This window comes from Procambarus clarkii, chromosome 65 (genome assembly GCF_040958095.1).
Source record: "Procambarus clarkii isolate CNS0578487 chromosome 65, FALCON_Pclarkii_2.0, whole genome shotgun sequence".
NCBI lineage: Eukaryota > Metazoa > Arthropoda > Malacostraca > Decapoda > Cambaridae > Procambarus > Procambarus clarkii.
Genome location: NC_091214.1, coordinates 21,996,344 through 22,023,821, shown reverse-complemented (window position 1 = coordinate 22,023,821; position 27,478 = coordinate 21,996,344). Strand labels below are relative to the sequence as shown.

The window sequence follows — 27,478 nt, the reverse complement described above, 5'->3', positions numbered from 1 at the left end:
TAACTAAGCAAACCCTACGAATAAGCAAGTGTACCTTTGACTTAAAGGAAAAGAAGGTATAAGTTCAACTGAATAAATTTCTGGTGCGCCGCCCCCTCCCCCTCTTGGATTACTGTATCCATGCATGGAGATCTCATCTTCAGAAAGACATAGCTTCTTTGGACGAAGCTCAACACCGGGCAATAAAAATTATTCCAGAACTAAGACAACTCTCATATCAGGAACGGTTGAGAGACTCGGAGCTAACACTGCAAGCCAGACATAACAGGGCGGATCTCATCAAAATTTTTAATATACTGAACAGTTTGAAGGATGATTACAACTTTTTAAAATGATCAGATGTAACACAAACACAGGTTTGTGTTACATCTGGTTACAAGGTTTCAAATTCAACAAGCCACACTGTTGGACAGAAAACAGATTTCCAGGGTTTATAACCCTGTGGGTTTAACCCACAGGGTTATAAACCCATGGAACCGTCTACCCACCGAAGCTGTAACTGCTAAAACTGTTTATTTTTAAAACCCAGCTTGAATAATTCACCAGAACAAATGGGGGGACCTTTAACAAGCCGGCGGCTTCCTGTTTTCGTCGAGGCCACTAGAGTGTTAGTGGTCCTGATGCCTTTGTTCACCTAACAGGAAATAGGTATCCGGGAGTTAGGCAAATGTCGTGGGTTGCATCAGTGGTTCGACCTTCAGGGACCTCGATACACGCCTAAAGTATATAAATATAATTAACTGCGTCTGGGAACAGGAAGTCAGAGTGTATTCATATATGTTTGGCTAATATTGAGATATATGACTACTAATTTAATATATGTAGTGGACAATGTGAGCGCCACTCAGTCAGTTAAAACACCGTTGAGTCTAGACAGTAATCGATTTGGTGACCGCGTGAGTAGTCTTGCCCTTGGCAAGAAGGGCCTCGATAACACTAATGTTTCCTGTATCAGAAAAATAAGTCAAAAACTTGAAAAGTTACCCTGATAACTAGCCATAGAAAACGTAAACTTTGAGGAAACAATTTAAGGGATTAACTGATGCTTTAACAACATCTTACTCCGTACTCTAGCTGCCCCTTACCCCACACCAACTACATTCTCAGCTCATCCTTCATGCAAACTACACCTACTATCAAGAAGAAGAAGAGTCTCAGCTCCTCTGCTACTCGTGTAATCGTGGCTTAAACTCCAAAAACGACAATCAGGCTTTGCCTGACCATCAACAGTGACTCGCCACCTTATACCACCAATCGTGCAGTAATCTGGAAGCGAACACACACGCAAATCTCACGTATCAAAACAAGGTGTATGTGAAACTCACTGATCCTATTGGCAGTATGAAGAGATTAACTCTGCTAAACTGCGTTTAGATTTACTACAAAAAAATACAAATATTAATGATAATAAGTTCATGTCGTCTTGACCCTAAAATTACAATACCGTACTTTGTTATCCAAACATAATCTAGCTTAGCCTTTACATAACACACAACATAACTTAGCACGTCCTAAAAGTAGCCTTATGTAGCATGTCTACAGTCTAGAAAATTGCGTCTACCTGCAGGGGCCAACATATGCTTTTCTATAGTATTTTTCGTTCAACCACTTGGGCTGGATGGTAGAGCAACGGTCTCGCTTCATGCAGGTCAGTGTTCAATCCCTGACCGTCCCAAGTAGTTGGGCACCATTCCTTCATCCCGTCCCTCCCAAATCCATATCCCTTGCAGTTCCCATGATGTAGTGGTTAAGATGCTCGCCTGGTATTTCGCAAGCGTTTTGTCCTGGGTTCGCATCCTGGCCGGGGAGGATTTACTGGGCACAAATCCTTAACTGTAGCCTCTGTTTAACTCAACAGCAAAATGTGTACTTGGTTGTTAAGCGATTTTTCGTGGAGTCGTATTCCAGGGAACTTAGGATTAAGGACCTGCCCGAAATGCTACGTGTACTAGTGGCTGTACTAGAATGTAAGAACTCTTGTATATATAAATAAATCAATAAAAAAAATATCTTGATCCCCCTTCCAAGTGCTATATAGTCATAATGACTTGGCACTTTCTTCTAATAGTTCCCTTCCTCTGTATACTTTGACATAATAGGTTAGACAAGACTAATTTTGGTTTGGAATGAATTGGAAAATGAGTAACTAGACCCAAACCCAGTTCTGGTATGCAGTACACTAATTCAATATCTCTATTGAGGATATCAAGTCAATTTAGCTAATCAAGATCTCTCTTGCCACATGACAAGGCTGTCTGCATGAAACAAAAATCTGCATTATGTTCTTTAATGTTATACTCTTATTTCAAATTGTTATACCTTTAATAAGAAGTATATAGTTTCAGTTCATTATAATAAACTACCAGTGCTCATTATTACCTGTCAAGTTAAAAGTTACTGATTACAAAATTATATTTCAGGAAACCCAGTTGCTCAAGATTTCTATAAATCATGTTCAAGTTCAACTTCAATGTGGAACCTAAGGATAAGATTGGTAAGCTAACAAAATATGAAATGAAAACATATATAGATATGCAGGTTTGTTTTGCTGACAGCAGTGCTTGCAAATAATTATATTATGTTTGCTGAAAGAAAATCAAACCTCTGATGTTGACAATGTTCAGTAATTGTGCTTATAGCAGTCTTTTTTTTACTCCATTACATTATTTTATATTGCAGATTAAACCTGACTATACATTATATATCCTTGTACAGGTATAGATTATAAAACTTTACTTGTCTCTCTACTGTTCCGAGAATGTTCCATGTTAAAGTCAGTTCCAGTAGTTTAGATGCTTTGTGTATGTTCTGTCTGAACATAATAGATACAAAACTTTGCTTCCTAAGATATATCTCGTGCCTTGAAAGAGATTATGAACACAGTAACATAATGTTCCAAACAAGAACACCAGTGATTTGAAAAGTGAAATCACTAGCATTGCATCTCTTGTTTTGAAGGATTTCTCAGTGTACCACATCATTAATGCTGATGCTGCATTCACTTATTGTGCAATTAACATTAGGCCATTTGACATTATTACTAGATCATTTACAATTCCATTTTATATGCATGTTCTTTTTTTTCAGGGGAAGGGGGAAGGAATGGGGTAGCAAATCCTAAGATTAAAAGTATAGATCACAGATCTAACTGGCTGAGTGTTTGCATGCAATGTACAGTATCTATTTTGTCTGTTACTCACTGACTTTGTACAAACGAAGTCAGTGAGAAATTAATTACAGAATTGTACAGAATTTGAAAAACATTGTTTGACTTTGTCTTTTTCTTATCATAACTAAATAAAACTGGCCTTGTGCCCTTTACCTTCTGCAGTGGCTCTTACCTGTGCCTTCACTTTTATATTCACAAGGAAAACTATGTTAACATTTTAATGTGCATTTAGATAATGGCCCAAAACACTGTTGTATTTCAGAGTCATCTGTGTCTCCTGAACCAGTGTCGGATTCTGAACAATGGTTGCCTGCACAAAAACATGAAGTTAACTCCACACATTTTCAGTCATTATCTGAAGACACTATTGTTGAAGAAGTTACAATTGGACAAACCAAAGTAAGTCATTTTGTGACAGTAACCATTAATTAGCATTGTATTTGTGTTTCTTCACTTTTGGGAGCTTATAAATTAACTGGGTGCACATATATTATTCAAGCAAAGACCTTTCTTAGAACACCTTTCCAGGATTAAATTTACTGGGTGCACTTAAATTATTTAAATAAAGTCCTTGCTTAAAACTGCTTTCCAGGACATTTTGGTCATATTACAAAACTTCATCAGCCATGGTTAACCTTGCCCGAAATGCTATACGTAATAGTGGCTTTAGGTATCGTATGTACTAGCTCTATCTATAAATCCAACATTATGTTTGTAACTCTTCATCAATGTATGTACTTTTACCTGAATAAAAATTTGAATTCAGGCTAACCAAGAAATGTTCACATGGGCTATAACATGACAACCTCCCAAAGGGTTGGCAATCTGCATTTAAAAACATTGTATCACATTATGGCTTGTATAGATATATCATAGCCTACTGGTTACCTAATCTTCACTGACAAATTTCTGTAATAGGATGAAAGGTTGAAAATGAATTGAAGCTAGGTTTGAGTGTTCAAACAAGACTTCATCATTAGTTTCATTCCCACAAAAGTGTTGCTGATGCTGGAGGAATGTTGAAGATTGTTGTCTATGTGCAAAATTACTAATGAAATCATGCCTATAATTTCCATTTTGTTTATACTGCCATTTGAAGACATAATAAAATGTTCACATGTGAATAAAAGCATTCATTAGATTGCATTCCTTGTTATTAGTTCTTGGTCTGGTCTAAATATTTCCTTTCCATGTTGCTCTTTCAATAAATATAATTATAATTTTAGTTTTCCTCCCCTGTCCCATGTGCATTTCTTTCAGTTTCCTCTTTATTCTCTTGCTTCTGTGAGCTTACTGAGGACAGTCTTCATTCTTTTCACACATTCTTGAGTTCTAGTAAAAACAATTGTTTCATTTCTATCCTAATCAGCATGCAGAATTCTTTGAAAATTGATGCTTGATGTGTTGTACAGTTATCTGGAAGGTTGTGGTGCTTGTCGTGTTGTACAGTTGACTGGAAGGTTGTGGCGCTTGTTGAAAATACATGGAAAATATTAAAGGGGGCTGGTCCCAAACCTGCACACAAAAATAACACTACATGAGACCAGAAGGCATGGCAGGATGTGCAGAATACCCCCCATTGAAAAGCAGTACTGAGCAATTGAGTCAATTGTATTTATTTTGCAGATTAGGTACTTGAGTATGACTGCTGCTATGCAAAAAATGGAAGAAAAAGAACTTTCCAGCTATATTTTACCAGCATTTAAAGATCACACTGATCTTGTTCCTGCAATTTATGAAGGTTAGACCAGTTATTTGACTAGTACCTCACTGATTGTGAGGATCTTATTATTTACAAGACCATTTCCAATATCCTCTTGGCAGAGCAATCTATATTTACTTTTCCTAATACTGTACAGTCAAGTTTTTGATCATCTGAAATACTGTAGTGAATAACCAAGTTGATTTTGAGCTTCTAAAGGTTTCAATTGAGGTTCACATTCTTTAAGACTTTAAACACTCATTTGGTGTAACTCAAAATAAATAATTACACATTATTTTATTTCCATTTACCATGCAATAGAGTATTCATTTTTCACACATTAACATGTAAACAAAAATAATTTAATAAGCAGTCAAGCAGACATGGAATGGCTAAGAGGCTTCTGCCATGAAGGCTAAAGAATAATAATAACTATAGTTGTAGTGTTGCCAAGGGTATATGATCCATATACATTATGGATCATATAAAGTTACAGTGGTACCTCGGAATGCGAGTGTCCCTGTATGCGAGTTTTTCGGAAGACGAGCAGGATTTACTCCAAAAATATGTCTCGGAAGGCGAGGGTTACCTCGGGACGCGAGTTTGTTGATACGTGTACAGGCCGACTGGCGCGTGGTGGCATGGCGATCGCGCCTCAGTTTACCAGTGTCTCGTGTCCAGTGACTATCCCACCTGAATTCTTCACAAGGATTTACAGTTTTTTATCGGTTTTTTGGCCATTTGAGCATAAAAGTTGTCATTATATATCTTGCCATGGGTCTCAAGAAAGCCATTGGTAAGGTTCAACCTAAGAAAATAGCTGTGAGTAGAGGCAGTAGAGGATGTCCCTTCTTGATTAAGAAAATGTGTGAAGTATGGGAAGAACTGCAAAGTTTTGTTGAAAAAACTCACCCAGATAAAGCTGTAGCAGGCCGTTGCATTGACCTTTTAAATGATAATGTGATGTCTTACTACAGACAAGTGTTAAAATGTAGGGAAAAACAAGTGTCATTAGATAAATTCTTAGTAAAACAAGCAAGTCCTAGTGGTATGTAGGCAAAATGTGCCAGTGTGTGCATAGCAGTGAAGTCCTCACTGCCTGATGTGATAATGGAAGGGGACTCCCCTTCCAAACAGTAACTCCTCTCTTCCTCCCACCTCCTCACCATCTTCCATGCGCCTACAGCATTCAACAGCAAGGTAAGTAATAACTTGAACATAGTTTTGTAGGTTTATTTAGATGAATTAGGTATAAAAATTTAGTTTGATGTGGGGTTTTTGGGGTAGTCAGGAACGGATTAATTCATTTCCCTTTATTTCTTATGGGGAAATTAGCTTCGGAATGCGAGTTTTCGGAATACGAGGCGTCTCCAGGAACCAATTAAACTCTTAAACTGAGGTATGCCTGTATTGTAGTCAAGACCCTGAATGGTAAATTAGTCTTGGAGCAGGATATACAGTGGAACCTCGAGTGACGAGCGACTCCAGTTACGAGTATTTTGAGTAATGAGCGAGCCACTCGCAGAAAATTTGTCTCGATTGACGAGCTTCCGCTCGATTAAAGAGTAAACCACACGGTGCTTCCTAGCGTTCCCATTGGTTCTCGGACGCCTCCGACGACAGTGTTGTTGTTTTGCAAGACAAGCGTTTCACATGACGAGCTCAGTGCCAGGACGGATTAAATTCATTAATCGAGGCACCAATGTATTTGTTTATAATCAATAATAATTATTAAGTTGAATAAAGTTAGTAATGACAGTTATACAGGTGTATCATTTATATCTTGAATACGATAAAGTAAGTTTACACAAGATTTGCAAGACCTTGTGTAAAATCCAGAAAGAATCCAGTCTGTTTGAAATATATAAATATGCAGTACTGTATAATCGTTTTATCATAAATTGATTTTTCTGGGAAGGCTTCCGTCTGTATTGCCCTGAGCTACCCACCTGGAGACCTCCAAACCCAGGTACAGGACCACATCAAGCTCTCTTGATTCATGGATGCTTACAGATACCAGAAGCATATCTGCTCCCCCTCAATAGGGTTTGGAAAACACTAGGAAGCTAAAGATGAATTATTCCACATAAGAAATGGGCAGTTCGTACATCAGGCTGTAAGCAGCTGCATCTAACAGCTTGGTTGATCAAACCACTAACCCAGAGACCTGGTCAGAGACCGGGCCATGAGGACGCTGATCCTAGGAACCAATGCAAGGTAAACGCAAGATAAAGTAGTCTTCGTAAGCTAAAAATATTTATATATACTATATATATATATATATATACAGTAGTATTACTCAAATGGAATGATTTATTATGGACCCCCTTCCACTCCCAAAGAATTTGAACTTTTGCCATTGAATTTGAACTTCTGCCCAAAACGCTGTGCGTACTAGTGGCTTTACAAGATTGTAATTACCATTTTATGTATCCTCACAATCCCAATGTACCTTCTTGTATATACATAAATAAATAAATAAAATAAATAAAAAACTTTTGTTACAAAAAAAACAAAAAAAATGGGTATAAAATAGTTTTATATCAGTGCAAATGACAATATTGTTCATGCTTTTACACACACTGTATTTTAACATTAAGTACAATAATAATACTTAATAATAAGTACAAAACGATACTATATATTTCTTAAGTGTTTTTTTTCTGCAATGAACAGGAGGCCTTAAAGTGTGGGAGTGCACTTGGGACCTTCTTCATTTCCTTGAAGCCTCAGACATCAAGTTAAAGAGACGTAGGTAAATGTTTAATATATTTAAGTCACTATTTGTTAATTTATTCTATTAAATGTAGGTCTTCAGCATTCTAGGAAAATTCCACCCTGCAGTTCATCAAATGAAATAATAGTAATTCATTTTACTTGCTATATTACAGTAAACCTATACTATATATATGCTTTATTTTTGCCTTTTCCTTATAATTATTATCATACTCTGTATATTAAACTTATCTTTATTCTTTACTTTTAAATATATTGATTTATATGATTCTGCACTGTTATTTTATTAATTTTACATCTACTATAGAAAGAATGGTTATTCAAACAAATAAGACATTTGATACGCATAAAATTAAGTTATATATTTCACATTACAGAGTCTTGGAGTTGGGCTGTGGTGCTGCCTTACCAGCACTGTACACTGCCCTACAAGGTGCACACGTCACTCTTCAGGACTATGTAAATCTTGTATTATTTTTATCTGTTTACTGTATATACACAGAAATCACAATAACGTGAAATATCAAATGAACAAATCCACAAATTTTACAATGTCGTGGCACATTCGACTAAAGCACGTCCGGGATCATCCCGGACATAGGTTCGAACCCTTGTGGATTTGTTCATTGTTTACTGTATTTTGTAAATCTGTTCCTCGATGAATGAATTGTAACCCTTCTCTGTCCTCTTCAGGGGTTAAAATACCAGTACGCCTACCTTAATCATCCTAGGTCTATTGTGTTTATTTTAATTTATAGTACAACTAGGGAGGGGGAGTACCCAGCATTATCTGTCTATTCATTTACCTGTTCATCTATTTGTTCATATATTTATCCATCCATCTATGCATCTATACATGCATGTACATATCTATAGCTGTATCTGTCAATCCATCCATCTATCTCTCCATCCATCCATCTACTGTCTGTCTCTCTCATAATGAAATATAATTGACTAGTGTGTGGGTGGTTGGCAGTGAGAGGAGCTAAGTAGTGTGAAATACTAACAAAAATTATTAGCTACCCCTTACACTGATAAAGGGCTATGACTTGAGAAACTTTTAAAGCTGTGGAAAAATTGTCTGTTTTATGCAAGTACGTACTGTACAGGCAAATTATTGACAGCAGGAAATTTCTCTTAATTTTTCCGAAATCAGTGAATAATGGTGTATTTTACTATAAGAAAGACTTTATCTGTTAGCGTTTTGGGCAGGTCTTTAATCTATGCATATTATTGGATTTGCAAGAATGTAAGAACACCAGTGTATGTACTCTCACAACCCAATGTACTTTCTTGTATAGAAAGAAAGGGAATGAAAGGAAAATAAATTGGACTTTATTTACTAGGAGAAAGCATATGACGATCACTAACCTGCCATACTCTTTGCCAACTAGCTTAGATGTAGAGTAAGAATTTGAGGCAATAATCTGTTTATATTAGGTATTCCTAGAGGGGAAAATTATGTAAAATATCAAATTTCACTTTGATATTATATATAACAAATTTTAGATTTGTATTCTAAACTTGAAATATCATTTAATTTAATTTAATGTAATGTATATGTAATTCACTACTTTTAGCAATTTTTCTGTTATCTTTTCCAGAATGAAGAGGTTGTTAATTTCATCACTATACCAAATGTTGCACTAAACCTTGCAAACTACTCCTTTGTTGATAATGGAAATATTCTAACAGAAGATATTAGCGCTTCACAAGAAACTGTTACGGAAATTCAATCGAAAGCCTCCTTTTACTCTGGTGACTGGGGTGAGCTAGACAAACTACTGCTAAATATTCGAAACAATGAACAGTACAGCAAAGACAACCTTAACAGTGACAAGAGCAAGACAACCATGCAGAATTATGAAGAGTGTCAAGAGTTTAAATTTGATATAATTTTAACATCAGAAACTATCTATAATCCAGAATGCCATCAGAGGTTGCTAACACTTATGACCAATTGCCTAAAACAGGATGGTGTTATGTATCCTTTTAGTTATGTTAATTTTTCAAAATGTTTCTAATTTTATTGTGTGTGATTAAAATGGCCCATAAAGCATTTTATCTCAAGGTACTGTACGGTACAGGAGTACTGCACCTGTATATTTATATATATATGCCCCTTCATTTTGTTTCAGCTCTCGGTGATAAACCATAAACGGCTGACACAAAGAGCCCCAAGCAGTGGTACCTTCCGCAACGCATGAGAACCATGCCAACTAAAATAAGCCTGTGCTGAAGGAAGTGCAAAGGCCTGGGAATCAGACTCCACTGGAGGTCTACTCTGACTAACAACCGGCAAGGTCCAAACCCTGGAGGGCTTCCTTCGAGGAAGTGGTTCAGAACCCTTCTGCAAAAGGATCTAACTTGATTGAGCTGTTCTCTGACCAGCTCCACAGCCACCCAGATGCACAAGACAGCTGCCAAGTGAGCACAAGGCCCGTGATCCTCCTTTGTGACAGCTCCAGAGAGCAAAGAAAAGTACTTTTCCTTAAATAAAATACAGTACCTTCCGCAGACAAAATCAGAAGTTGAAGGACTGAAGATCACCCAGGAACCCTACTTGGGCTCCCTCCCTGACTTCTGGGGTCACACATGAAGACCCCAGAAGTCGTTCATGAAGACTCTAGAGCAGCACCATGTTCAACGCCTGATGTCTAAGACAAGAAGGCATTGCTCCATAGTAAAGGATTGGAGCAAGGCAAACCTCCCTGAGAGGTAGAAGACTCTTAAAACCAGCAATTTGTGGAGGTCCGAATTCAAGGACATCAGCAACAGGACTGAGACTCTAATGACATGGAAGCTGGGAGTTCCCATTGGTGGTGGTCAGCTATAACTAGGAAGTGGGGCGGGTGTTTATTCTAGCCACTGAGTGAACTGTTTTGCAGTCATATCCAGTGCTTCATTTCTTTCCTCTGTGAACCTAGGAGTTAGGCAAGTGACCATCCTGAGGAAAGCCAGTCATTGACCTATACAGGAGGACTTTGATAAGCTTAATAGCATTGCTGTCTCCAATGATGGGAACTTTGATTTTTGTAAGATTCATGCATTATGTCACAAAAAAATAACACTAATTTTAATCTTATAAAAGGTGCATTATATACCTTTTGGTTTTTGACATGATTTTGGAGTTCCTGGTATTTTTGCAGTTTTGCTCTGTGCAATGGTGGATACTTTGCTCTGTGCAATGGTGGATACTTTGCTCTGTGCAATGGTGGATACTTTGCTCTGTGCAATGGTGGATACTAGGTTTTTTCAGGGCCAATGTCTGATAACTCGTGACAGTGTAACGGTATCTGTCTCTCCACAAATTCGAAGCCTAATTTTGTTCAAAGGCAATTTTTTTATTAGATCATGATTAATTAATTCATTCTCTTTTTTTATATAATAAGATCCAAGAATATTCCTTAATTTTCCATAAGACTACTGGCTGCCAAGAGTTATTACTTTGGTGTTGGTGGAGGTACATTACAGTTTGCTGATGTTGTCAAGAGCCAAGGCAAACTGGACATCCTGACACACATTACCAACAACGAAGGTGAGTAAATTTTTGTTATGTTTACGGTTGTTTCTTAGGGCACATCTTAGCGCTTAGCGTACAATACGTCGTTTCTTAGCGCACATTGGCATAAATACCATCCTTAGGCCTATCGAAACATAAAAATAAAGCCTGAAATACCAGATTCATTCTTTTCATTCTTAAATCATAAAGTATAGTAATGTATTTGTTTTAATAATTAAAGTGTTTGGAATTGTATATTTGCCTTGTTGACCTGTAATGCACCCCATAAATAAAGTTCTTGTTGTAGTGTATCTAACAAATTCATACACAGGACAGTACATCGAGATCATACCCATATATATTATTCAGCATCTATGGACAGCGAGACTTGGCTCTTTGATCCCCACCTCCTAACTATTATATGGTCATGTAGTAGAGTTGGCTTCATTCTTGACTACAATTGGGGATCCCAGGTTCGATTTTCAGGTGGGACAGAAATGATTAGACATATTTCCTTTTACATAATGCATTTGTTCACCTATCAGTAAATAGGTACCTGGGAGTTAAGACAACTGTTGTGGGGTTACGTTCTGGGAAAAGTCAATAGTTTGACCTTGGGAGGGATCTCAATACAAACCTAAAGTATATATGTATATACAGGCATCCTGTCACAGACAACAGTACCTGATGCATTTACATTTGTTGTCCTGTTTCTCATTAGTGGATGGAGGTGGTTTCCACTACAGTATTGTATTACAACTTTCATTCCATTTCACATGTTGACTATCCTCAGTGTGTGCCATTTTAAAGAGGTTTTCCTTGTGTATCTTGTCTATATCCCTTAATATTTTGTATGTAATTATATCCCTCTCTGGTCCTTCTCTCTGGTCCTTCTCTCTTCTCTTTTCCTTCTCCTTCTCCTTCCTACACACTACATCCTCCCTCCCCCACTTCATTCTCTCTCTCTCTCCCTTTCCCCATTTTCCCCTCCCTATCAAATAGTGGAAAATCAAAATATATGACTTTTCTCTGTAAACCAAGTATATATATACTGTACTGTAATTTTGATAAACTACATGTCACTGTTATAGGCAATAATTCTTTGTCATCTGAATATTTTCATTTTTCCAGGTGTCAAGAGAGAAATACTTGAAATGAAATTCAAGAATGTCCAATAAAAGTACGACAAAGATGGTGCCATTTCTTAATGTCCTTCATTTTACTCAGTTCAGTTCATAAGATTATAAGCAATGTTTCTGAAACTATGACCCGACAGGAGTTCCACATTGTTCAGGCAATGCTGCATAATCATTCAGCAACTGTTGTTTTAGATGATGTGTGTGGGAAATGACATCCAGTACACTTATTAACCCACAAACAATTGTGATGTATGCTCTTGATTCTGATCTGACCAACCGCTTGACCTGGACGGTCGAGCGACGGTTTCGCTTCATGTCGGTCGGCGTTTAAGTGCTAAGTGTAGGTCTTCCAAGTGCTATATAGTCGTAATGGGTTAGCACTTTCTCCTGATAATTCCTTCTCCTTGATTCTGATCTCGGCCACACACCTAGGAAACCCGAGCTTGACCCTTCGTCTGACCATGTAGGACCCCTTCACTTCTGCTGCAACATCTGTGGTCGTGTGATTGCTAGTAAGTGTGACCTAGTGCTAACCCCCCTTCCACCCCAATAGAAATCTTACGATAAACCCCCTATTCCTTTTCTTATTTGAGGGATGTAAATGCAAAATGTGACTATAAATTTGAACACAGCACATAGGCTGAAAACGTGAATAAACAAGTAGATTATCTTGCCAAAATTCCAAAAATTAAAGATACTTCACTTAAAAATTCATACAAACAAGATTAAACTCCACTTTTGGTACAATGGTCATACCTCCAAACAATGTCTCACTCAAAAATATAACTTAAAAGACTCACGGCAATACTGAAATTTAGAATGGTATGGACACGCCCATGGACGAGCAAAAAAAAAAAGTCCGAACTGTAGTGCAAAACATTAATTTTGATGGAAGGCACCTCCCAACCTCAATAATTATATGATGTCAAATATTGTCAGCATACCCCAATTCCCATCCCCACTAGTACAATGCTGGCTTCAGCCACGATGCTTTAAAACTTTTAAAAAAACCAGACCGAACCTAAAATCATAAACAGCCAAAACGTCGTCATTTCAGGCTTAATATTGTTCAAGAAATAATAAATACACACAAAGGTAACAATATTAGTAACATTTAAAAAACAAATTGAGTAATATAAAATGCACATTAATAAAAAAATACATCAATCTATTCTTACCTTATTGTATCGACAGAACAGGAAACATTATATTTGCTGAAATCTATTCTTACCTTAATCTATCGACAGAACAGGAAACATTATATTTGCTGAAAAGACAGAATTCACAATAATACGAAACGGTAATTAAATAAATCTTGAAAACCACAAATAAGGAACACTCACGTCTTCTCGGAATCTTGGCATTACAGGAGGCTGCACCGGCTGCGTGGCAAAGGAGTCTTGGACTATTCTCAAGTCGATTGTGATGACTGAATTGTGACCCATCGCCTGCCGGTGAAATATAAATAAAGATTATCCATACTTTGTATCAAATACAATCCTCTTAAAATACAGTACTTACAGCAACTACTGTACATAGTCGAATATACATGACTGACTGCATTGTTGCAGCCAACAACACTGTTCACAGTTGTTGTTATAGATTCAGCTACTCGGAACAAGTTCCAAGTAGCACGGGCTATGGTGAGCCCGTAGTGGACTTACCTGGCACAGGAGCGGTGCTGTGTGTTCACAGTTTATACTATTTATTTTATAGCGGCATAACAAGACAAAAACTGAAAGCCAAACAATCCCAGGCCTAATACAGCATATTTTCCCGAGGGTCACCGACACTAGTGACCTTGACCGGGACAGGAAGCCGGCGGCTTGTTGAAAATCCTCCCCCCTTTGCCTTGATAAAACATATATATATATATATATGTTCGTTCCTGAACCCCCATTAAACGAATGCCAGTGGAAACAAGCCACTCTTCCTGTCAGGCTCGGTGGCTTGGGTGTCCGCACTGCCACCCAAATTGCTGTTAATTGCGTGTCTCTGTAACCTCTCCGCCCAGACAGGACGGGTACATGAGGTACACACTTAACAAACTACAGGACGGGTACATGAGCTACACAGTTAAGAAACTGTGTACGAGCTGGTTGAGAGAGGTACAGTCTTTAACATGATTGGGAAGGTCATTCCAATCCAACACATTTCATACAATAAATCAAATACAATCCAATACAGAACGGGTACATGAGCCACACAGTTAACAAGCTACACAGGGAACTCCTTACCAATTACTAAGATGTGTGACTGGGAGAGTGATCTAGGAGAGGTCAGGCAGCAGCAGCGGCAGGCGTCGAGGGCGGCGGCGGCGGCGCCTCACTTTCCCGCCACAACTTTGCGATTCTGTACAAAATATAGCGATTGCAATAAATATTTTTCATATATTAAATAACCGTATTATATTTTGTTTGATAATAAAAAAATAGTCCTGCTTTTTTGTATAATAAAATGCAGGACTATCTTGTTCCTTCCTTCTAAATGAAGTTAGTTTAGTTTAGTTGCCCGAAACGCATTGCGTAATAGTGGCTTTAGGCATTGTATGTACTAGCTCTATCTATATATTGATCCATTAATGTAACATCACTTGTATGTATGTACCTTACCTGCATAAACATATTTATTTATTTATTTATTTAGTTCATTTATTATGCACCCCATGAAGAATTTGTGAAAATATAACAAAGGCTGACTTTGGCGGAATTCACTGATAGGATTGTTATAATTAGTGTTGCTACTACTAATGATGTTGTTACTACTGTTAGTAGTTAGTGCCGTCTTAACGCATGGACACACTGGGCAGTGTTGGTTAAAACCTTTTTTGTATATTGTTATGCCTGGATGTATTAGCTTAGGTTAGACTGTATTTGGCTGGGTTGTGTTAGGTTGAGCTAAGTAAAGTTAGTAAGGTTCCCATATATGTCGGCACCTGCATAAAGCAGTTTATATGCCTTGACCTAGATTCAGGAAGCTCTGTGCATTTCTTCGTAAGTGGGTTTGCTACGAAGGTTCCTAAGTGCGCCCTAAGAAGATGCTTAGGTGCGATTCAATAAGGTATACTTAGGAAGAAAATTGTTGGTTCACCTGCGTACCGATAAAGGTCACTACTGTGTTTCGTTTGGCCAATCAGAGAGCAGCAACATTCTTCATATTGAAGATTTAGCGCTGGCTTATCGGAGCTCTACTGCCTCCTATTTACGTCGAATTTAAGTAGTAAGTACATAAAATTATTAAAAAGTACAGTTTAGTCATAGGAGATTCCTAGAATGAAATTCACTACCAAATTTCAATATATCCAAGTATTTTTAGTGTGAAATGCTCTTTTTATATGCATAAATTGTTGTTTTAATAATATTATCCTTAACAACTTGGGCTGGACGGTAGAGCGACGGTCTCGTTTCCTACAGGTCCGCGTTCAATCCCCGACCGCCCAAGTGGTTAGACACCATTCCTTTCCCCCGTTCCATCCCAAATCCGTATCCTGATCCCTTCCCAGTGCTATATATTCGTAATGGCTTGGCGCTTTCACTTGATAGTTCCCCCACCCCTGAATAATATTATGAGATTACGAGTATTTACGGGCTATTCATGCCCGTGCCACCTTTTGGGTGGCTTAATCTTTATCAATCGAGAGCAGTACGTCCTAATCAGACGTAATATGATGATATCCTGAACAGTTGATAAATAAAAGTAATTGCGGAACTCCAGTTATCTAATACTTATCATAAATGGTATAAAACCTTATCATAAGCCAAGGGATTTGAAGATCAGTGTTTAAAGGGAATTCAGAAGTAATAATAGTACAGCTAATGCCATCTGTCGGCAGAAGAGAACACTATCAACTGGCTGGTCAATAGTGGCCATAAGGTACAGCTTACGCCATCTGTTGACATCAAATTACACTTATAACAAATTACCCCACAAAATACTACTAGCGCCATCTCTTTTTTTTTCCAACGCACTATAAATAGCCAAACAGTAACCCATAAGGCGGGTTGTTGTGCTCGGGTAGGAGGTTCCTAGCTCCGCCCCAAGATGGTATGGGGTGCATAATAAATGGCATATCATTGGTAGAAACTCTTTGTTGACATTCACACAACAGCCAATTACAGGAAGGGATCAGCTAAAGGCTCCATCCACTTAATAAATCATCTTTATTCAGCACACCATCCTTGCTTATGACATTCTGCTTCAATTTTAATCTATCTAAAAAGTGAAATGTTAAGTATTTAAAAGTATTAATATAGTGATAATTAAATACTGCAGGATGTAAAGGGTGTTACAGAAACATGGGCTGGCTACCTGACTTGTGACGTCATCAGTGGTGGTTGCCTCACACAAATAATATCGGCGATACAGTAATGTCTCCGTCCTCTTATTAGTCTACATTATTCAGTTAGATGGAAATTTCTGTCTTGTATAAAACAGAAATTGTTGTTCTTTTGTACAACAACAAGGTTATTGAGCAAAAGGACGTTTCTTATTTTGCATTTTATTCATATAAGCGTTGGCATTCCCCGCAACAGCCTATCACAGGAAATTATTTGTTGGAAACTCTGCCTTTAACATAAGTTGATTCCTAATGAACTCTAACAATAAATTCGCTTAATAAACGAGTATTTAGGGTCAAGCTACAAATGAACATTATAGGATAACGGTGTTTTAGCTTGCAGCTTCGTTAGACAGAATCCCTGGTCTTAATTTTAAAAATAAAGAACTAAAAAGCGTATTTTATTGCTAACTTTTCGAGAAATAAGTCCCAGCCTCATATTTGCAAACATTTACGCATTGATTTTTTGGCGTTCAAATCATAATTCCTTTTGCAATCTCAACACCATCTGGCTCGTATCTTGTAACTATCTTCGTTACGAAGTGTAAACTATGTGGTATGTTAAGGTCTCACCCCCTTGCCCATTATGTTCTTGATTGTCCGTTGATTAATGTATATAGAAACACTGAGATATGTCTTTATGCCCTATCTACTGGCTTACTAGCCACTAGTTATGTTTCAGTTTAACTATTCTGACGATCAAATTCTTTGTCAAATCTGGCCTTAAAGTTATGGATGGAGGTGGCTTTCAACACCTTCCTCTTTTAAAGCATTCCATTTTTAACTGCCCAATACAGGGTACAATTACTTCCTTACGTTCCTTTGGCTTATTTTTAATTCTAGCTTCCACCTGTGTCCTCTTATCCTGCTTTGTATCCTTATCCACTTTGTCTATTCCCCTCAATGGCCTGTATGCTGTGCTCATATCTCCTCTGTTCCTCCTATACTCTCGGGTTGTGAGATTTAGTTCCATTGGCCAATCTTCGTAGCTTAATTGGCCCCTTTACCTCTGGCATCAATCTTGTTGCAAACCTTTGTACTTTTTTAAATTTTGGCTTAATGCTTCAAAAAGTGTGAATTCCATGTATATTCTAGTATTGATCTCACAAATATTGTGTAGATTACCTTGAAGGAGTCCTGATTTAGGTTTCTAAACGATGTACAGTACTTATATTTGCTGATTTTGATGATCTGGAAATGATAATGCGAAATAAATAAATAAATATTGGAACTTTTTTATTATTCTGTCTGTCTGTCTGTCTGTCTGTCTGTCTGTCTGTCTGTCTGTCTCTCTCTCTCTCTGTCTGTCTGTCTGTCTCTCTCTCTCTCTGTCTGTCTGTCTGTCTCTCTCTCTCTCTCTTTATATATATATATATATATATATATATATATATATATATATATATATATATATATATATATATATATATATATATATATATATATATATATATATATATATATATATATATATATATAAAATAGTTGTACTCTACTTGCCTCAAATGGAATGAAATGGTGTTGTCAGGTGGAAGTGGCACCACCGCCCACCATCGGAAGCGGCACCACCGCCTCCTCCACAGTAAACAAACCCAGCTGGCACCCGCATCCCCGAGGGCGCCAGGTGAGGCCTCCTGTACTCTCTCTCTCTCTCCTCTCTCACTCACAACCTGTCTGTCCTCTCTTCTTTCATCAAAGGTGTGTGAAAAGTATTATGCAGGGAGCTTTGAGCGTCGCAGGTAATGTCAAGGAAAATACAAATGATGGTATCTGGTGTTGTGGCGCCTGGAAACAGGTCGAAGTCTGGAACATTTTATGTTGATTGATTGATAAAGATTAAGTCACCCCAAGAGGTAGTGGCACGGGCATGAATAGCCCGTAATATGGTCACTGTTTGTTTATAGCTTATATAGTTTTTGATACTATAGATGTTGTAATTATGTAAACCTACACTATTTTATTAATTAATAACTTAATTAATTTGTCATTTGTAATCATGTAGTTTACATTAATTTATATTATTTAATTTTAATAAATTGTCATTGGACAAGTTGATTAACATCTTTCAACCATCAAGTATGTGTGTTGGTGACAAGTGGGGAAATCTTTTTTGAACAGTACATACAATATATCTTACAAGAAGTGCATTCCTAAACTCAAATAACACAGGGTTTATTATACTGCGCATATTTCTGATGTCTTTTAGATGGGCACAATCTCTCAGCTAGTAATTCAGACAATGTCCATCAATCATGCTGCAAATTCTGCAGCTTTGCCTCTCAGCTGCTGTTTCCATGCCACATATCCTTGGCGAATGCTTGCAATTGTGGATTTCCTATTTCGACCATCTCCTTTTCATCCTTAATGAAGGAGATTCGGCCGAGACAGCATTGTACCAGCATACATTTACTGACGTGCTTTTCTAGCCTCTTTTTTCCTCCACTACCTTGTCATAGTGGTGAGATAATCTTTTGATTATTGGCTTAATTATTACTTTTGATTGCCTACAAGTAGCCTGAGGTACTTACAATACAGGTACAGTATTTAGAACTGTAAGACAATTTAACTTTATAAAGTGTACACTGTCTACACTTGTTATTCTATCATACAAATTTGCAAGAAGAAAAATGACATTTAAATGTTATCCAATTAGATCAGCAGACTTATGATAGGCTAGGTTTAGGTTAGGCTTAGGTTTAGTTTAAGGAGTTAGCAACACCTGTTACTGTAGATCTGATTAAATTTAACCTCTGTCAAACTACTAACATTCTGAATCTTGTCACTATTCAGTCCTGTTTTCTTTCTTTTTTTTAGCCAGTGTACTGCAAAAGTTTGGTGGATGGTCAAAATGTGACAAAGTTACATTAAATTTTCGGAGTAATGTACATTTTCAGAAAATTCTACCATCTGGTAACAATCAGTTGTTCAGATCAGGGCATTAAGCAGGAAAAGAATGCACTAACACCAATCTATTTTTTTAAACCTTTTGCAATTCAGGTATTTTGGCTGTTGAACTTTTAAGCAATCCTAATTCAGTACCCATTTTTAATGATACAATTTTAGTGCCATGTTTAATGTGTCGTTTTTTGAAAAGGTTACAAATTCTGATGTTGTAACGTACAGTATTAGATTTTGGGTGAAATATTCAAAAGAGTATGGAGGCTTTAATGTTTATTTAACAGTTTGGTTACAGCAGTTGGATGTTAGAAATGGTACGATGGTGTCATGATGGGTTGAGACGAGGACACTTGTTACTTGCTGCTAGCGGGATCAGGTAGGATGTGGTGCTGAAGGTGGCCGGGGGCAGAGAGCATGTGCGAGGCTGGAGGAGAGCTCGGAGGGTGAGAGCAGAGCTCAGATAAGGATGAGGATGCAGTTTATTACCTATACCAAACTGACTCTGCCAACAGTTGTGCACTGCAGATTAATTAATCTTGGGTGTCAAAGATGAACCCCTAGAGTTTGGCAGTACTGTATCCCTATACACAAGGGGATTACCGTAGTGTGACAACGGGAGGCAAGGAATGACCTGCCTTCAAGTGAAAGTTGTAGCCCAAGTTTTAGTCATAGATGAAGCCATGATTGGCGGCCCAGAGTGACACATTATCGATTGTGAGCCAGAGCTGGCCTTGGCAAGAACAGGAGTTATTATCATAGCAGCAGGAGACTATTTAGGATGACAATTTTCTATGCACCAAGTATCTATCTATGGTGCAATTTACATGTAGGAACTCTAAATTTAGGGCACATATAAAACAGTTAAGCCTCAAAGTTGTCCAAATTAACATATCTTTCTATTCTGTTCAGTGCCCTGTTTATCGGCACAAGCATTTTACTTGTAAATATGCATTACTCCACTTGCTCCTTCCATGATGTTGATTACTCTTCCATTTTTCCAATCATATCAATCAACACCATATCCATGTAGCTACTGTATTTAAACCATCTATTTTTTATGTTATTGCACTCTGCAATTTCACATCCTATGCATTTTCATTTCAACTTTTACACCTCTATGTGGCTTATTTCTTCCCATTCATTAACATTCAATGCACTTTTCCAATGTAAAAATTTCAGGTAGTTGGCTGAACCACTCATCATGGCTCGTCGTAGTGGTTGCTGTATGTACTTCAACATCATCACTGCTGTAATTGGAGTCATAGCAGGATGGTCAGCTTTTGGTGTGTTTTCTTCCACTTCGAAAATCGACAAGCTGGCATGTGGGCTTTTGTGTCAGGTAATAAACTGGAGAGTACTGTATATTATTTTATAATTTTAGTTAAAACTTAACATGAAACAGTGTAACTATACAGTACAATAAACTCTAGAAATATCCAGAGATGTGGTCCTTGAGCATTCACACATTTTTAATAATATATGGCAAGTAATTATCAGAAGAAGGCACCAAAGTGGGAAGACTATGGAGCATCATCTGCATCACTAGATATTCAAAAGGCATTAACTATCACTCAAGATACAAATACAAGAACGGAAGGACATAAGGCGAATAACAGCAAAGGTATCGGATTTACCAAGGATTCTATTGAGGGACAAACATCTTTTATCTAAAATATTGTATCTGCAGATGGTGTCATAAACCTTCTCTTGGTAAAAATGAACTGCAACAATGGAGGAATTTTCAGCAAAGGCAGTACATATGGAGACCCTCAAGGTTGCAATAATGTTCCAACAATCATATAAGAGGCACATTAATCATATGCTCAGAGTTTACAAACACAACTTGAACTACATAAGTGTATATATATATATATTGTACATTTGAATTTGTAAACAATTTAATTGTATATGAAAACTGTGTCACCTTTGCTACAGGAACATTTGCTGCTACAACACTCTTCATCCACATTCTGTACAAGAAGCACTCCATAGAGCTGTGGTACACACCAGAGAACCTTCTGCAAATACGACTTCTGGGGCTCTTAGGGTTGATAGCTGGGGTTATAGGAACAGCAGTGTACATTGGTATTGCTATATCCAGAAATGAAGGTAAGATTACACTATTTGAAAGTAATTTGCACTGCATTTCCTAAATTTTACAATGTAAAACAAAGGAACATTATCATGTAGACATTTGTCAGTTTAGAATTGCCAAACATAGTACTGTATTATAAAAAGCATTGCATTATTTCCAGTGTCATGCTACAATATCATTAGAAGCATGTAAACAATTAAAAAATAACTTTTAAAGGTACATTACACTGAAAACTTTTTTAATATTTATATGCAGGTTTCCCCTCCATGGATAACATTGGTACAAATCATTACTTCATGGCAATATGGTCAGTTCTGTCCCTCAAATGGGCAGCATCGCTCTGTGGCTTCTCGCACATCTACCGCAAGAGACTCCTTGAGGAATACCATCCATTGTTGGCATGAAACCCTAACACAAAGATTTCATAGGTATTTGCAGGATACAGATACAAAATTATACATCCTTACTGTGATTGCATAAAATTTTTTGCTACTTAGTGAAAACTATGATGAGCAGGTTTTAAGTATGATTGATGGTACTGTGCATAAATTCACTATGCAGTTGTAACTCGAGAGTAATATTGCCTTAACGTGTCCTCTAAATATCTGTGGATTAAATTTTTTTAACTCGGTTCCCTAAATTATAAAATAATAAGTATCACACTGCAAGTAATTGTTATTTTTATATTGGTACTTAAATGAAGCTATTGTTTTATCAATATTTTATAGACTTTACATACCTGTACAACTTAATCATTTCAGTATTAAATGTTAAAGGTCCCATCTATTACTGTACTTGCATGGGGTGTATCGTATACTGTACATTATTGATGGCACTCATTTATAATAAATAGTTGGTGCTAAATATCTGCACATTGCTAGCAGTACACTTATATAAAATATAATAGCATTCAAATATGCACTTCAGGACGCAGGTTCGAATCCTCGTCACGGCCCTTGTGGATTTGCACTTCAGAGTTATATTAAACCTTACAATATTTGTTAGAAAATTAGATTAACATTTTCTCAGGATTTTAACTAGTGTACTGTACTGTACTGTGTACTCCTGCTGTAACTGACTAATTGGGACAGACACCACTTCCACAGCATCTAGCATCTGCATGGGCTCAATCAATAAAAAAAAAATGTTGGAACAGTACAACATTTAATACATTACATTTAATAACATTTAAACAGCCATAATATATGAAACTAATTAGCAATTGTACAATCGGAACAAAAAATGGTAGAAATTCTAAATTTAGTCTGAGGATCATTGAACTAACATACAAGGAAAGGTACAGCACGGAGGAATAAAATGACCAAGTCCTGCCGGTATTTCTAACTAGATAATATTAAATTTACCCCCTTAATTTGTATAAATTTATTATAATTTCAAACAATTTATAGGTGTATTATATTATTCTTTTAGTGATATTTAATCTTATACTGTACTGGTAGCATAAGTATTTTCTGTGCATTTAGGCGTATTTCATCGATGCTAATCTCAAGGTTCTATATAAAAAAAATCACCTTTGAATGTTATGAAATGCCCCTTTCTGGTGGGTCTCTTCCATCTCGCTGAGCTTCCCACCTATATCCTCTAAACCCAGGTATCGCACCAGATTCTTAGCAAATCACGAGTGCCCTTTGGTAGCAGTTATTCACACAATGCCAAAGTAAGGCTCCTGAACATAACAGGAAGACGGAAACTGGGAGATACAGAAGAGATCCACCAGTAAGAGGCTTTTTATTACATTCAATGCAGGATTTCCAGGAGGGCTTATTTTTTTAATCTGATGTTTCTACGACACCTTCACTTTTCACCGGCTATATTCTGCATTTTCCTACCGTATTGTTCGCTCCAGTACTGCATGTTATTTACCGTGCAAATTTGGGACCTGGCCTTCCTGTATTTTCCACGTATATATTATGTGTAACCTCTCTTGTTTCCGTTTCAGAGAGTACATTATGAGACAGTCCCAATAATTTAGGTGCTTTATTGTGTGTGTGTGTGTGTGTGGGGGGGGGGGGCCATATATGTCCTCTATATTCCCTCTACTTCAGAAATCTGGTTTAACCATTTAAGGAAGGGAACTATGAGGAGACCAAGCCATTACAACTATATGTAGTACTTGTACTTGGAAGGAATTAGGATAAGGATTTGTGGTGGGACGAGGGGTAAGGAATAGTGCACATTCATTTGGATGGTCAGGGATTGAACGCCGACTTGCATGAAGCGAGACCATCACTCTACTGTCCACTCTAACTGATTTGAGTGGGAGTATATAGCATTGGTATAATACAGGTATCAGTTTTTCAGTGACTGTACAGTATATTTCTACTCTCATACATCAAATATTGTCACGAGAGCTTCTGTCATTTTCTCAATGAATAGCCATGAAGTATTTTAACTACATCAGTTAGTGAGTTTGAAATGTTCTATCTTAAACCTTGTTTATTTTTAGTTCATTTATACATTTGTTAAAGCCGATAAATGAGTTTTATTTAATATGTAACATATACTATAGAGAGTATATAAAGTATTATCTTTTATTATATTGAATTTGTCATAAAGAAATTTTGTTAATCATTTGTTTACTTATACAGTACTGTGAAATTATGAATATGTGAACACGTGCAATATATATGGAAATACAGTACTAGTTGCCACAAGGTTACCATTTCTGAAGCTTGTGACTTAGAAATCAGTTTGTTTTGATAGCACTTGCTTCCATCACTTGGCACTGCACCACTGAACAGTCAGTAGAAACAAAGACGGCTAGTAACCCCCTGTAAAGTCGAGGCTGGCTGTAGTGTCCTGCCACCAGCCATCATATTACTCCCACCTTTTCTTACTACAAACAGACAGGTGACCAATTCCAATATTAAAGTGAATGAGAACTCGACCTACATTTTAATGTGCTCTGCTGTGATTGACTCGGGCAACCAACCACCCAGAATGTCCAAGCAAGTAATTATCAAAAGAAAACACTATGCCAGGATTGTTATATAGCACTATCTGTGATAAAGAATATTCAAGATAGTATTCAGGATGTTAATATGACAGCAGATAGACAAGACAAGCAACGTCAAAAGAAGCCGAGGATTTTGTCATGGAACAGCTGCCGAGAATCATTTAGCAAGGGTGTGCAAGGGGGTCATATGAGGCATGCAGCCAGTATCTTGCAAGGGGACCATGAATCAATATTTACAAGAAAGGGGAAGTGGTTAGAGCAATTACAAATATGAAAGGTTTGTGCAGTGGTAGAGCCTTTTGTAGTAAAAACATCTGCTGTGACCATCTTGTGAGAGGGGAGCTTCTGGGAGGAAGTATAGGCTTCAGGGATTAAATATTTTTTCAGTTACAGTATTTGTAGATTTGCAATACAACTTAATTTATGGCAAGACAGAAATAATAAGTAATTATCATAAGGGAATTATGATTCCCACTTATCTAGGGGAAACTTAAATTTAGTCTCAATTACAAAAGTTTATATACAGGTATTTATTATTAAATGTAAAAATTATGCTCAGTGTACGTAAAGGCTTAGGATTCACAAAATCCAATAACCTACATTTATAATATTCGGCTATTTTTTTCCTCCATTCCTAAAACATGGATTTTTTTAATTTTCCCACAGTTCATTTTGATAATCCACTTCAATTCATTAAGTCCCTTCTCCAATTATATCACCTCCTTGAATGCATAAAGTACAAATTGAAATAAAGTCAGTGTAACATTGCTCCACACAACTTTAAAATGAACACGAAACCCATTCTGGAGATTATGAATGTTCATCTTCCTTTAACAGAATCCTTATTATGCTCAGTGTATGTAAAATATGTTCAGTGCCTTTTCCACTGCCGCTCACAGGATGAGTATTGAGTACACAATAAATGAAAAAAAAAACAGCAATGTAAGTGTTTCTAGTACTGCTTACACTATTTGAACAATGAACCTCTTCACAAAAGTTCACATATGTATATGTTAACTTCCTACAAAAAAAATAATATAACATAAGCAAATAATTTACAATGACCGCATTACTATCATATAATCAGAACCCATAATTTTGTCTACATGGATGGTTACATGATAACCATGTAGCCATGCTACAGCTCTTTTTCTACATGGATGGCTACATAATACAAATGATGGTTTGCATGTATGTCAAGATAACCTCAAGATACATGTCCTAACCATCTTTAATAAAGGAAGACAAATTAGCACAGGCCCTAAACCTCTCTCTGTCAATAAACACCCACACACACTCCCTTTTCCTTATTCCTCCCCATTTTATAATACTAAACACAACATTTAAACGTCTTCACGAGCCTAAATATTACATTTCCGGGTCATTCCACATCTTCCCGCATGTTAAGTGTAAGAGTAGTTTACTGACATACAGCCCTCTCCTTATATGTGGGGGTAACATCTATCTTTTGATAACTATTCCCAAAGACATAACCACCATGATATACAGCTCTCTCCTTATATGTGGGGGTAACATGTATCTTTTGATAACTATTCCTAAAGATATAAACCACCATTGACCCTTGTGGGACTCTTCTTTTACAAATTGTACCCCAAATACTAATCCCATTACTAAAGACCTGCACGAGGATACATTATCATATTTTTTTCATAGATGCAATATCTCCATAAAATATATGGAAAGGCATCTCAACCGTCCTAAAAAATTATGAATATTATGTAACAACTGGTCTGAAAATATATCCACTGTGTTAAATAATTGAAACTGACAATAAAAGTATGCCATGTAAAAACTGACATTGATATATGATAAATTATAAATGTAATCATGCAAATATATAAATTAATTTCAATAAAGAAGTGAGGAAGTCTTGCAATATTTGTCGAGACATTTATATAGAAACTGCACCACGTTAAAGTTTAAATTTGCCATCTTGAAAGTGATTAGGAGCATATAACTGCACCAATTTATTCTACATCATCCCTCTCTCTTTCTCAAATACAGTAGTGTATCTACATTTCTCAAATACAGTACTGTATCTACATATCTAACAATCAACAAAAGTAGCCATCAGAATATTATGAAAATAAGAACCGTATAGTCAACTTTAGTTAGTAAAATATATACAGTATACATAAAATGCAAATATTTTCTTAAGTCATAAAGGTTTTATTACAAAATGCATTCATTTGCCACAAAATCTTGAAGATAATATGTTATTCAACTCACAGGAGAGTAAAGTATAAATGTAAAAGATTTTCTATGGAAGTTCAGTAATATTTTAATGTGTGGAAACATATGTTAAAACAATTATTCAAATTACAAAGGCCTCGATAAATAATCCTACTTTTAATGTAAAGAGGCTGACCTCCTACAGTATATAGATCAGTGCTATCAAAGACAACTTTGTGATTGGTCTCAGAAGTTAACTATATTGCACAATACTATAGTAAGTTCTTTTGAACATTTAATATATTTTTGAATTCCACAACGAATAATACAGCACATGTTATTGTAGGTGGCAAGAAGTTAGCATAAAGGTGGGATACTCTCTTTAATAAGGTTTACAGCCTATTTAAGATAAGGCTGTGTAAAGGTTTTCAGTCACATGGAATCGAGATCTCAAAGTCATCCCGAGCTAATGTAATGTTGTTACTAATTTAACAACATTAGTCCTTAACTTTGAGAAACATGCTAATGTACATCTCGACACACTTTGTGTGATTTTTGGGTTTGTGGTACTGGTACATTAAATAAAACAAACAAATATCCCTACCTGACAATGTTACATAAAAATATAAAAATAAAACTTTGATGTGTAAAATTGATCCGTATGCATTAGAACCACCCAGTGTAAATATAATTAACAAAATTAGCGATGCAAAACAAATCTACAAGCTACA

At 36.7% G+C, this 27,478-nt stretch overlaps 2 protein-coding genes and 1 long non-coding RNA gene across 4 annotated transcripts in view; 2 read left to right on the top strand and 1 right to left on the bottom strand.

The window, feature by feature from the left end:
• LOC138354890 (uncharacterized) overlaps positions 1 to 14,595 on the bottom strand; it is a 273,297-nt gene extending 258,702 nt beyond the window's left edge. For both annotated transcript variants that reach the window (XR_011223703.1, XR_011223704.1), the window contains exons 1-2: positions 14,486 to 14,595; positions 13,592 to 13,696 (exon numbers count right to left, since the gene is read on the bottom strand). This is a non-coding gene — a long non-coding RNA (uncharacterized lncRNA). The remainder of the gene's footprint in view (positions 1 to 13,591; positions 13,697 to 14,485) is intronic.
• LOC123771064 (histidine protein methyltransferase 1 homolog) lies at positions 1,032 to 12,301 on the top strand. The gene is made up of 9 exons (XM_045763357.2): positions 1,032 to 1,310; positions 2,421 to 2,494; positions 3,432 to 3,568; positions 4,796 to 4,910; positions 7,548 to 7,626; positions 7,985 to 8,066; positions 9,212 to 9,591; positions 11,030 to 11,145; positions 12,241 to 12,301. The coding sequence occupies exons 2-9, from the start codon at positions 2,452 to 2,454 to the stop codon at positions 12,285 to 12,287; spliced, it is 999 nt and encodes a 332-aa protein (XP_045619313.1). The 5' UTR covers positions 1,032 to 1,310; positions 2,421 to 2,451; the 3' UTR covers positions 12,288 to 12,301.
• A 6,069-nt stretch (positions 14,596 to 20,664) lies between the features above and the next one.
• Positions 20,665 to 24,166, top strand: LOC123771066 (heme transporter hrg1-A). The gene is given in 4 exon segments (XM_045763362.2): positions 20,665 to 20,768; positions 20,771 to 20,821; positions 21,418 to 21,591; positions 21,833 to 24,166. Coding segments are annotated over 4 exon segments (459 nt in total). The 5' UTR covers positions 20,665 to 20,683; the 3' UTR covers positions 21,982 to 24,166.
• Positions 24,167 to 27,478: the final 3,312 nt, after the last annotated feature.

Bases quoted from the DNA above. Each gene is read 5' to 3' on its own strand.
- LOC123771064 (XM_045763357.2), top strand. From the start codon at position 2,452: ATGTTCAAGTTCAACTTCAATGTGGAACCTAAGGATAAGATTG. The intron at 4,911-7,547 runs GTTAGACCAGTT...TGCAATGAACAG, and splicing joins TGTTCCTGCAATTTATGAAG to GAGGCCTTAAAGTGTGGGAG. The intron at 11,146-12,240 runs GTGAGTAAATTT...TCATTTTTCCAG, and splicing joins ACACATTACCAACAACGAAG to GTGTCAAGAGAGAAATACTT.